The sequence below is a fragment of the Geospiza fortis genome, unplaced genomic scaffold, assembly GCF_000277835.1.
Source record: "Geospiza fortis unplaced genomic scaffold, GeoFor_1.0 scaffold102, whole genome shotgun sequence".
NCBI lineage: Eukaryota > Metazoa > Chordata > Aves > Passeriformes > Thraupidae > Geospiza > Geospiza fortis.
Genome location: NW_005054373.1, coordinates 1,278,461 through 1,290,935, shown reverse-complemented (window position 1 = coordinate 1,290,935; position 12,475 = coordinate 1,278,461). Strand labels below are relative to the sequence as shown.

Sequence of the window (12,475 nt, the reverse complement as noted above, 5' to 3'; positions counted from 1 at the left end):
TCCTCCATGGATGCACCTTGGGCAGCACCAGAGCCCAGCCAGGGCTGCACCCAAGATGAACCAAAATGGCCCCAAAATGCACGGCCGGGCACGGGGTCTGTCCCTGGGATCAGTTCTGCTCCATTTGCACCTTGCAGTTCATTGTCCCATTCCAGCTTTAGCCCCTGCAGTCCCACCCTGCTTGTTTTTCTCTCTCCAGCCCACGGTGTTTGTGCTCTTGGGGCTGAGATTTGGATCATTTGTCCTTGGTGCCCAGCTGGAGCAGGAATTGTTTTGTCTCCCTGCTCTGTGCACAGAGCTCACCATCCCCTAATGTGAGCCCAGCCCCACACACTAAAGCAGCACAGAATCTGAAAACCATAAAAGTTTAACCCTGAGGCATCATTTTGGGCTGGGAACATCCTTGCAGACAGTGATGCTCCATTTGCTGGAGGATCCTTGGATTGGCATCTCCTTCCAGGAATGAGAGGCTCAGTATTTTTAGCCTGCTCACGACGTCAGACACTCCCTCATCTAAAATGAAGCTCAGAACTGCACACTAAAGCAGCACAGAATGTGAAAAATAGAAAAGCCAAAACCTGAGGCATCAAGCATGGGCTCCCAAAAAGTGTCCTTGGATCCATGGGGATGGTTGCTCCGTGCGCAGAGCCCCTGAGCACCCAAGATGTGCCTTGAGGAGGGGACAGGGAGGTGACAACATCAGTGAGAGCGTGAGAGGAGAGCTCCTCATCCCCTCCAGCCCACGCTGCTCACAGCCCAGGCAGGGCCCTGCATCCCAGGGGTGATTCCTGTGGCATCCCCTCCCTGAGTGGCTCCTCCCGGCCCAGCCTGGCCGGGGTGTCCCGCAGCAGCACCCTGCTGGTGGCATACCTGATGACAGTGACAGAGCTGGGCTGGCAGAGCTGCCTGGCTGCCACCAGGGCCGTTCGCTCCTACGCCAGCCCCAACCCCGGCTTCCAGCAGCAGCTGCAGGAGTATGAGAGCACCCTGCTCCACGAGGTAAGGCCCCTTGGGTGCTTTGGAGGGGTTTGCAGCCAGGCACGGCTCCTCTGCATGCAGCTGTTTGCCCCAGCTCGATTTGGGAATGTTTATCACCTGAGGATTTGGGGGTTTGTGTGCAAAAACGAAAAGAAATTTTAAAAAATAATTGCCTTGGTATTGTGCGAATGCACTTTAAAAACCCCAAACTCGAAACCCTTGGGTACATTTTGGAGGGGTTTGCAACCAGGCACGGCTCCTCTGCATGCAGCTCTCTGTTTGCCACAGCTGGATTTGGGAATGTCATTTATCACCTGAGGATTTTGGGGGTTTTCAAAAACAAAAAGAAATTAAAAACAAAATTGCCTTGGTATTGAGCGAATGCACTTTAAAAACCCCAAACTCGAAACCCTTGGGTACATTTTGGAGGGGTAAACTCCAAACTTGAAAACCCCAAACTTAAAACCCTTGGGTGCTTTTGGAGGGGTTTGCAACCAGGCACGGCTCCTCTGCATGCAGCTGTTTGCCCCAGCTGGATTTGGGAATGTTTATCACCTCAAGATTTGGGGGTTGCGTGCAAAACCAAAAAGAAATTAAAAAAAAATAAGTGCATTGGTATTGTGTGAGTGCACTTTAAAAAGCTCTTAAAACCCCAAACTTGAAACCCTTGGGTACATTTTGGAGGGGTAAACTCCAAACTTGAAAAGCCCAAACTAAAAAAGCCCAAACTTGAAAACTCCAAACTTGAAAACTCCAAATTTGAAATCCTTGGATGCTTTTGGAGGGGGTTGCAACCAGGCACGGCTCCCCTGCCTGTCGAAAAACAAAAAGAAATTAAAAAAAAAATTGCCTTGGTATTGTGTGAGTGCACTTTAAAAAGCTCTTAAAAACCCCAAACTTAAAATCCTCAAACTTGAAACCCTTGGTTACACTTTGGAGGAATAAACTCCAAACTTGAAAACCTCAAACTTAAAAACCCCAAACTTGAAAACCTCAAACTTGAAAACCCCAAACTTAAAAACCCCAAACTTAAAAACCCCAAACTTGAAAACTCCAAACTTGAAAACCCCAAACTTGAAATCCTTGGGTACATTTTGGAAGGGTTTGCAACCAGGCACGGCTCCTCTGCATGCAGCTGTTTACCCCAGCTGGATTTGGGGGTTTGTGTGCAAAAACAAAAAGAAATTTTAAAACATAAGGGCCTTGGTATTGTGTGAGTGCACTTTAAAAAGCTGTTAAAAGCCCCAAACTTGTTTTCTGGAGTTGGGATGCAGCAGGAAGGATGGGAGAGCAGTTTGTCCCTTGGGAACCTCAGGAAGGAGCTGGGCCGGTTCCCGGGAATGCAGCAGGGAGAGGGGGAGTGGAAGGGGAGGAAGGCTCTTGTGAGGAGTTTTGGGATGTCTGGGCTCCCTCTGCCACAAGAGCCCTGCTCTCAGGGGCAGGTGACAGGCAGGAGGGGAGAAATCTCCTATTTCCTCCCCAAAATGAGGTTTTGGGAGAGCAGGAGGCTGGCTGGGTCCCAGCAGGGAGGGAGGATGGAGCAGAGCCCAGCTGCATTCCAGGGAGAGCACTGAGTGCAGGGGTCAGAGCTGCACGTTTGACCTGGAAAGCCTCCGAAAGCAGAGGGAAAGACCTTAAAAAGCAAAGGAAAAAACCTTAAAAAGCAAAGGGAAAGACCTTAAACAGCAAACGAAAAAACCTTAAAAAGCAAAAGGAAAAAAAACTTAAAAAGCAAAGGGAAAAACCTTAAAAAGCAAAGGGAAAAAAAACTTAAAAAGCAAAGGGAAAAACCTTAAAAAGCAAAGAAAAAAACCTTAAAAAGCAAAGGGAAAGACCTTAAAAAGCAAAGATAAATACCTTAAAATACAAAGGGAAAAATCTTAAAAAGCAAAGAGAAAGACCTTAAAAAGCAAAGGAAAAAAATCTTAAAAAAGAAAGGGAAAAAACTTAAAAAGCAGAGGGAAAGACCTTAACAAGCAAAGGGAAAAACCTTAAAAAGCAAAGGAAAAAAAACCTTTAAAAACAAAGGAAAAAAAACCTTAAAAAGCAGAGGGAAAGACCTTAAAAAGCAAAAAAAAAAACCTTAAAAAGCAAAGGGAAAAACCTTAAAAAGCAAAGGGGAAAGACCTTAAAAAGCAAAGGGAAAAGCTTTTAAAAGCACAGCTCCCCCCTGGCTCTCCAGCTGCCTCCAGCCTCCCACTCTGGACTCTGCTCCTTCACCCATGCCAGACTCCCCATGGGACACAGACAAGGGAAGGGAAACCCTGGAGATGATGTGTACGAGGGGGGTCACAGCTCCTGTCACCCCTAAACCCGGCGCCACCGCTGGAGGCAGAGCCCCCCGTGCACTGCAGGCACCGTGCAATGGCAAACAGGGGGTCCCTGGGGGGGTTCCCATGGCAAACCGGGGGTCCCTGTGCTCCCCCTGAGCCCTTGGGGGGGTTCCATGGCAAACAGGGGGTCCTTGTTGTCCCCCATAGCCCCTGGAGGGGATTCCATGGCAAACAGGGGGTCCTTGTTGTCCCCCATAGCCCCTGGAGGGGATTCCATGGCAAACAGGGGGTCCATGTGCTCCCCTGAGCCCTTGGGGGCGTTCCCATGGCAAACAGGGGGTCCCCCTGAGCCCTTGGGGGGGGGTTCCTGTCCTGGCAGGAGGGAGCAGGGACAGCCTGTGACACTGTCCCCAAAGCCAAGTTCCTGTGACACTGTCCCCAAAGCCAAGTTCCTGTGGCACTGTCCCCAAGGCCAAGTTCCCTGTCCCCGGCTGCTGTCACACAAGGGATGTGGCCCTGGGCCGTTGTCCCCAGCTGCCAGAAAGGCCCCTGGAGGAGGCTGGCAGATGCTCCTGGGGATGACAAACCGCCCTGGGTGCTGGAGATTCCCTGCAGGGCTTCCCCTGGCGGGGCCAGCTCTCCCCAGCCCTTCCCACAGACCCTGGGCTGGGCTTTGCCGTCCCTCCGTCCATCTCAGCTCTTCCTCCTGCTCCCCAAATCCACCCTGGCCACCACAATTCCCTCCTTTTCCCTTCCAAGCTGCTTTTCCCACCCCCTCACAGTTTTGCCACCCTTTCCCTGAAGCAGCCGAGGGTGGAGGTGCTGGGATGTGTTTTCCTGTCGGTGGCATTTAGCAAGAGCTGCCTTTTCCTTGAAACTCCCACTCGCGTGTGATGTCAGCCCTGGAACGGCCCTGGTGGGTGGGAAACCTCAATCCCTGCTGGTTCAAACCTGTGAGGAACATCCTGGACTTTCTGGGGACCTCCTGGGGCTGCGGTGCCTCAGTTTCCTTCACCCCAGGGAGCTCAGATGGGAGGAGGGAATGGGGAAGATGCTCCAGCCTCACTGCCGTGGTTTCAGGCTGGCAAATGGGGATCCTCCAGGCTGGGGGGATGAAGAAGGAAGGGAAGGAGCAAGAGCAGCAGCAGGATGATGGGGAGGGCAGAAAAGGAAGTCACAGAGGGCACAGAGGGGCATTCTGGTGACAGAGCTGTCCCCTGTGGTGCTGGCACACCGTGGCCAGGCTGCCTTTTCACCCCAGATGGGCTGAGGAGGAGGAGGAGGATGAGGAGGATGAGGAGGAGGGTGACTGTGTTCACAGAGGTCTGAGGATGAGGGAAGAGATGAGGATCTGACTCCATGTTTCAGAAGGCTGATTTATTATTTTATGATATATATTACATTAAAACTCTACTAAAAGAATAGAAGAAAGGATTTCATCAGAAGGCTAGCTAAGAATAGAAAAAGAAAGAATGATAACAAAGGTTTGTGACTCGGACTCTCTGTCCGAGTAAGCTGGGCTGTGATTGGGCATTAATTAGAAACAACCACATGAGACCAATCACAGATGCACCTGTTGCATTCCACAGCAGCAGATAATCATTGTTTGCATTTTGTTCCTGAGGCCTCTCAGCTTCTGAGGAGGTAAAATCCTAAGGAAAGGATTTTTCATAGGATTTTTTCAAGGGTTTTTTCATAAAAGGTGTCTGTGACAGAGGAGGGCAGTGGCTTGGTGCCCAGCACTGCAGGAAATGAGCTGGAACCCCTTCTTGCTCTGGCTTGAGGAGGAAATGCCTGGCAGCTTCCCTCCCTCGTCCCAGGATGGGGAGGCAGCTCCCAGCTGGGCGCTGAGCCCTGCTGGGTGCCAGGAGCCCTTCCCAAGGAGCCCCATCCCTCTGGATGGTTGGCACAGAGGGGATGTGCCCCCCATGGGATCCTGGCATGGATCTTGCCCCAAATCCTGTCCCAAACCCTCTGGGTGTCCCTTCCCAGGGGTGTTTTCTCTCAAGGAATGCAGGTCTGGCTCTCAGGGCCACCCTGGGCAGGGATGTCCCTGACTGTGTGACAGCCCTGGTGAGTCCTGCTGTGGGAGGGAGTGGATTGGGGAAATCCAGACATTCCCAGCGGAAATCCCCCCTGCCCCAGCTGATTTTCCCTGGCTGCAGCAGAGGGGGATACCACCAGGGTCACTCTAAAACTTTTTTTTCCCCTTGTGGCTGATGCAGCGCTGAGCTGCCAGTCCTGCTGGCCTGGATCCCGACCTTTTTCTGGGAACTCGGCGGCTCCTGCCCATTCAGGAGCCCAATTCCACAGTGAGAGCACCTCACCCTGGGGGTGCCAAGGCTGGGCAGCTCATGGGAGCTGCTTCCCTCTCCCTGGCTGCATCCCATCCCATCCCATGCCATCCCATGCCATCCCATCCCATCCCATCCCATCCCATCCCATCCCATCCCATCCCATCCCCATGCCATGCCATGCCATGCCATGCCATGCCATGCCATGCCATGCCATCCCATCCCATCCCATCCCATCCCATCCCATCCCATCCCAGGGCTCCAATGCTGGGTCCCACAGGTGCCCTCCATCCTTCCCTCGAGGTGTTTGGTGTTGCTGGTTGTGCTCCTGCCCCTCATCCCAGCAATTCCTTGCTGGATCCTGCGCTGGCAGTGTATATACAGACACAAACAGGACCTGGGGCTGCCAGGAAAGCGTCGAGAGCTGTTTGTTTCTCAGCAGCAGCTTCACACATGATTTTTTACCTGCAAGATGCGAGCAGCTCGCAATCTAGGCAGCAAGCTAGAGAAACTGCTTGTTACAAAATGCTAAATACTCATCTTAGCCAATTACATAGAGCAAGGGAATATTGACAGTGACTTTAACTAATCAACATAAGCACACGTAGCTTGGGTTAAAACAATGCTTGCTTGTTCATTTATAGGAAGACAATGCATAAAACTTTATTCATAAAGTCAACCTTGCTTCTAGAAACTCTTTGCAACTTAGCTCTTTCGAGACACTAGACATAGGTCTATTGTTCTATTCTTCACGTCTTCTTACAGCTTACAAGATGCATCAGCAATATTCATAATTCTGCTGTAACTGACCAACCTAAAACCCTCTGACTTTAGGGATTCCCACAGATCCCAGCTCCTCGGGGAGATGGCAGAGCCCCTGTGAGCCCTGGGACGGTGGATCCTGGCAGAGCTGCCCCTTCCTGCCCACGCTGCTGCCTGTCTGGCTGTTTCCTCTCATCCCAGCAGTAACGGGAACAGTTCCTCTGCATCATCCCTTGCTTCCAGCCCTCAGCCTGCTGCCAGCTGGCCCCTGGCCACCAGGGTGCTCCTGCCTCTGCAATAATCAGGATCAGTGGGGTCAGAGGCTCCCCACAACCTCCCGAGGCGCTCAGACATCAAACCTGCCCCACCTTGCAAGGACCGTGCTGCTTGTGGGGGGAAAAAAAAGCTTTGGGAAGAATTCTTTACAGGAATTCAGGCACATCAGCAGCAGCTTCTTGGCAAGGAGGAATAAATAAAGCTGCTGTCCCAGCTGCAGGCAGCGTGGGAAGCTGAGGGTGCTGCCAGCTCTGTGCTGGGGATGTGGGGAGCGCTGGGATGGGGGATCCTCTGCATCTGTGGGGACATCCATCCACACTGGCTTCCTTTTGTGACCCTACCCATCATCCTGGAGCTGGGATGGGGGATCCTCTGCATCTGTGGGGACATCCATCCACACTGGCTTCCTTTTGTAACCCTACCCATCATCCCAGTGCTGGGATGGGAGATCCACTGTGTCTGTGGGGACATCCATCCACACTGGCTTCCTTTTGTAACCCTACTCATCATCCCGGAGCTGGGATGGGGGATCCTCTGCATCTGTGGGGACATCCATCCACACTGGCTTCCTTTTGTGACCCTACCCATCATCCTGGAGCTGGGATGGGGGATCCTCTGCATCTGTGGGGACATCCATCCACACTGGCTCCCTTTTGTGACCCTACCCATCATCCCGGTGCTGGGATGGGGGATCCACTGTGTCTGTGGGGACATCCATCCACTGATTTCCTTTTCTAAGCCTACCCATCATCCTGCTGCTGCTCTTGGCCCCTTCCTTCCTTCTTCATCCCTCCAGCCTGATTATGAGCTCCTGTGGGATGGGACCCTGCATGGTGGGTGTGCTGGGGATGTGGGGAGTGCTGGGATGGGGCATCCACTGCATCTGTGGGGCCATCCATCCACACTGACTCCCTTTTGTGACCCTACCCATCATCCCGGTGCTGGGATGGGGGATCCACTGTGTCTGTGGGGACATCCATCCACTGATTTCCTTTTCTAAGCCTACCCATCATCCTGCTGCTACGCTTGGCCCCTTCATTCCTTCTTCATCTGCCCAGCCTGAGTGTGAGCTCCTGTGGGATGGAACCCTCCTGCATGGCAGCTGTGCTGGGATGGGGAATCCACTGCATCTGTGGGGCCATCCATCCACACTGGCTTCCTTTTCTAACCCTACTCATCATCCTGCTGCTGCTCTTGGCCCCTTCCTTCCTTCGTCCCTCCGGCCTGAGTGTGAGCTCCCATGGGATTGGGACCTTCCTGCATGCTGGCTGTGCCTGGGATGCTGCAGGAATTGCTTTGCTCGCTGCTTTCCCCCTGCTCTCACTCTCTCTCTGGGGTTGCTCAGCTTTCCAGCTCACGCTGAGAGCCTCTCCTGCCTCTTTTCCCGGCAGTACCGCGCCTGGATCCGCCGGGAATACGGCAGGAACCCCTTCCAGGACCAGGAGGAGCTGCAGCGCCTGCTGGGGCAGCAGCAGCAGCAGCAGCCCGGGGGCAGGGATTGCTCCTGGCTCCCCTCCTCGGCTCCCCCCTCGTCCCCTCCCTGCCGTGCCGGTGGCACCGCTGGTGGCAGCGGGTGGATGAGCAGATAAGCAGCCAGGTTGTTCCCAGGCAGGAATTGGCTCTGGGGCTTGGAAAACTCAGTTTTCCCTTTGCCAAGCGCCTCCGGGGATTGGTGTGTAGGGCACAAAGCTGCAGCAGCCTGGGCTCCAGGGCGGAGCAGGGGACAGGAGCACGGAGCTGTCAGCTCCATGGATGGGGGGCTCTCGGCATCTCTGCTGCTCACTGTGACCCCCAGATGTGTTAGAAAATCTCTTTTCCCAGCCTGGTGGATGAAGAAGGAGCCAGAGCTCTTCATTTCTCGGTCTCAAGGTTGTTTATTGTTTCTTATCTATAAAATTCTTTCTCCAAGAAGGAGAAGAAGGACAGGACATGCCCAGATTCCTCCATCTTGCCCCCATTCTAAAAACCCCAAAAATCTATTTTTCACCTTTGTGATAAATTCACTATCATTCTACTCAAACTGTCATGGCTTCTAATCCTTCATATAAAGTTGGTAAATGTTTTTTCCAAGGGCTAAATCAAAGGCACAGGGGTCTTGGGCTCTGGGGCTTACCTTATCCCAGCCCCAGGGGTAAGGGGAAAAGTGAATCCAAATTTACCTTTTTTCTGGCATTTTCCTTATCCCAGCCCCAGGGATAAGGAGCAAGGAAAACTCAAATTTAGCTTTTATCTGGCATTTTCCTTATCCCAGCCCCAGGGATAAGGAGAAAGGAAAACCCAAATTTACCTTTTATGTGGCATTTTCCTCACCCTAACCCCAGGGATAAGGGGAAATCCAGCAGTGCCTGTCCCACTGCCTCCATCCCTGCAGCCAGAGTGGGTTTGGGATTTCCCTGAGCTCCATCCCAATGTCCCTGCTTGCCAAAGGAACCAAAAGCTTGGTTGGATTCACTCAACCCATGGGCCAATTTAACTCTGCCCCTCTCCAAAAGCCTTTTTGATACCTAAACCCCGTGGCCATGTCCAGTTTTTCATCCCAAACTCGGATTGTGCTTTTCCAGAGCTTTTTTTTTGGCAGGAATTCCCCCCAGCTGCCTTACAATCCATCCCATCCCATGGATTCAGCCCTTCCACATGGAAACCTTCAACCCTTCCGTGCCATCTCGCCCTTTTACTATAATTACCCTGTTTGTCCATTCAAAAACAAAACAAAAAAAAGTGTGTTCTGCAATTCCTTCTAAGAAAAAAGGGATTCAAAACATTTCTAGGAATTCTCTGGATGAAGATTTTCGATGTGACAGCACCAGGGGCGACTCACCCAGCTCCTAATAAAGAAAAAAGTGATTAAATCCTGAGGGTGCCTGGACTTGATTTGTGGTGTTCCTGGTGGGAATGTACAGAGATGGACTGAAATGACCTCCCTGCTTCCCATTTTCTTGATGAGAACCACCAGCAAAACGAAAAGTTTTAAATATTCCGTGTTTAGCTATGATGTATAGAATTCCAGGGGAAAAAATTAAGTTTTTTTTCCCATTTATTTAGATGGAGAGAAGGGTCCCTGTGGCTGTTATTCCACAGGGAAGTAATGGGAAAGCAATTAATGAGGTGGAGGCTGTTGATGGAGTGGGCTGAGGGGAGGCTGAGCAATCAGCTCAGGGATCAATATTGGATTTAAAGCCTCGGTTTTCATTTTAGGAAGCAGCAAAATGGAACTCGCAGGCAGGAAGAGAAAAGAGAAGAGAGTGGGAGTTAATAGGAAGTCATTGGAGATGGGTGATAAGCAGAGATTAGATGTGCAGGAGGTGTGATAAGCTCCACAGCCCAGGGTTCAAACATTCCCAGGGAAGCACAGCACCAAAGCAAAACCTGGGAAAATCCCCCAGATCTGGGGAATCACAGGGAATGCAGCAGCAGCACCCTCCATGCCTGACATCCCAGCCACAACCATGCCCCAAACCCTCCTCCTAACCCACATTTCCATGGATTTGGGGGCTATCAAATATCTATTTTTATAGAAATATATCTATTTTTTCCACTCTGGCCTCCATCAGTGAGACCTGAGCTGGCTTTAGGAATTCTGGGAGCTGGGAGGCAAACCCCAAACAGGTACAACTGGGCTGATTTCCACTTTTTGGACATTGCCAAGAGCAGCCCAGGCTGGGCTGAGCTGCCCAGGGTGCTGCAGACACAAGAAATTGTTCCCAACACATTCCTGGCCCTGCTCATCTTCCCTTCCCAGCACCAAACAGGGCTGGGGGGCACCTCAGCCCCCTATTTTAACCCCCTGTTTTATTTGGGTTAATTTTTTATCCTCCCCACAGGGATCCTCCTCACCCCAGGGAATTTGGATTTGCCTTTCCACCTTTACCTTGCCTAGGAAGCTGCAGAGCCAAAGTGAAGGTGGGAATGATGAACTCATCCCACTGTGATGGATTTCCAGGTTTTTGGTCTCTAGAGGGGGTGGAGAGTTTGGCTGTGTGCAGACCCTTTAAAATATCACAAGTTTCCCAGAATTTTAACAAAGCAAAGAGGTTTTTACAGGAGGGTCTCTATCTAGCAGGAGGATGCAAAGCTTAAAATTGTATTTTTGGTCAAAAAAGAAAATGAATCCCTCTGACTGCATCTGATTGCAGAAGATGGGTTTTGGCTCACCCCAAATCTCCTGGGGGGGAATCCAAGGAGGATCAGTGGGGTGTTTAAAAACAGGGGCCATTCCAGCCATCCTTTATTAGACATGACAGGAAAGGTTGTGCTCCTCAGGGCGTTATTTTTATTAAACCATCTGTGCAGCTCCATACATTTCCCATTTCTCTGTATTACCCACGTGGGAGTAATCATGGTTTTCTTCCAAGAAATGCGTGTGTAATCTGGTAATCCCAAAAAAATCCCCCTCTGAAGTCAGGCTGCAGATGGTCCTTCATGCTCTGGTGGGCCTGGCTGGGTTTGGCCAGGCTGGGGCACAGTCAGGACACCAAATCCAGACTGGGAACAGCGGGAGCTGCTGGGGAAGGCACGGAGGGAATGATCCAGGGCTGGGGCTGAGCCAGAAAGGAACTGGGAACTGCCTGGGCTAAACTGGGACTGGGGATGGACCAGTCTGGGACTGGGGAAAGTGGCCTGGCAGTGGGGATGGACTGGGCTGGGACTGGGGACACTGGTCTGGGAATGGGGAAATTGATTTGGGACTGGGGAAACTGGTCTGGGAATGGGGAAATTGATTTGGGACTGGGGAAACTGATCTGGGAATGGGGAAACTGATCTGGGAATGGGGAAACTGGTCTGGGAATGGGGAAACTGATCTGGGAATGGGGAAACTGGTCTCCGACTAGATTGATCTGGAACTGGGGAGACTGGTCTGGAATTGAGGAGGTTTATTTGGGGCTATGCTGATCATGGACTGGGGATGGATTGGTCTTGGACTGGGGATATTGGTGTGAGACTGGGGATGGGCTGGGCTGGGACTGGGATATTGGTGTGAGACTGGGGATGGGCTGGGCTGGGACTGGTAACGGACCAGCCTGGCTCTGGGCAGACTGCTCTGGGACTGGGGAAGCTGGATTAATCTGGGAATGGATTAATCTGGGATTGGGAACGACGGCACTGAACCGACCCGGGATAGACCCGGGACAGGGCAAGTTAACCACGCCCCCTCCAGCTGAGGCCCCGCCCCCTCCCGCCGAGGCTCCGCCCCCCCAGGTCAGCTGATTTCGGGGAAAGTCGCACTTTAAGAGAAACTGCGGCGCGCGCCCCGCCAGGACGCTCCTCATTGGTCAGCTCAGCACGGCCCCGCCTCCCCATTGGGCAGGGCGGGAGGGGCGAGGAGCCGGTGATTGGTGGAACGTGGGGTGGGCGTGGCAATGGGCGTGGCCGCATAATCTCGCTGGTATATATAATGAGCTCGGGGAAACCGCGGGCGCGGCACCGGGAGTGCGTAATCGGGAACGGCGCCGATCGGGGGAACAGGTACCGACATCCCGATAGCAGCATCTCCCGCGGGTGGGCAGGGACCTGACTCCCCCGTGGGAGGGCAGGGACCAGCTGGGGGACCGATACCGGCATCCCGATACCAGCATCCCGATACCAGCATCCCCCGTGGGAGGGCAGGGAGCGGCCGGGGGACAGGGACCGGCACCGACGTCACCTATGGGAGAGCAGGGACCGGCACCGGCATCCCCTGTAGGAGGGCAGGGAGCTGGCGCAGGACTGCGTCCTGTACCGGCATCCTCTGTGAGAGGACACCGGGAAGGCACCGGCACCAGGCGGGGGAGGTCCCGAGCCCGGTTTCCCGCACGCTGCCGAGGAGCGCAGGGGGTGTGCGGGATCATGCGGGATGTCCCCGTGTCGCGGTGCCCTGCGGGTGGCAGAGCCCGGGATGGGCGGTCGCGCGGCTGC

The 12,475-nt window shown here is 53.0% G+C and overlaps 1 protein-coding gene across 1 annotated transcript in view; it reads left to right on the top strand.

The window, feature by feature from the left end:
- Positions 1 to 8,172, top strand: part of LOC102033675 (dual specificity protein phosphatase 22-A-like) — a 17,313-nt gene extending 9,141 nt beyond the window's left edge. The window contains exons 6-7 of the mRNA XM_005424800.1: positions 828 to 999; positions 7,975 to 8,172. Of these exons, the coding sequence (XP_005424857.1) occupies positions 828 to 999; positions 7,975 to 8,172 (370 nt within the window). The remainder of the gene's footprint in view (positions 1 to 827; positions 1,000 to 7,974) is intronic.
- Positions 8,173 to 12,475: the final 4,303 nt, after the last annotated feature.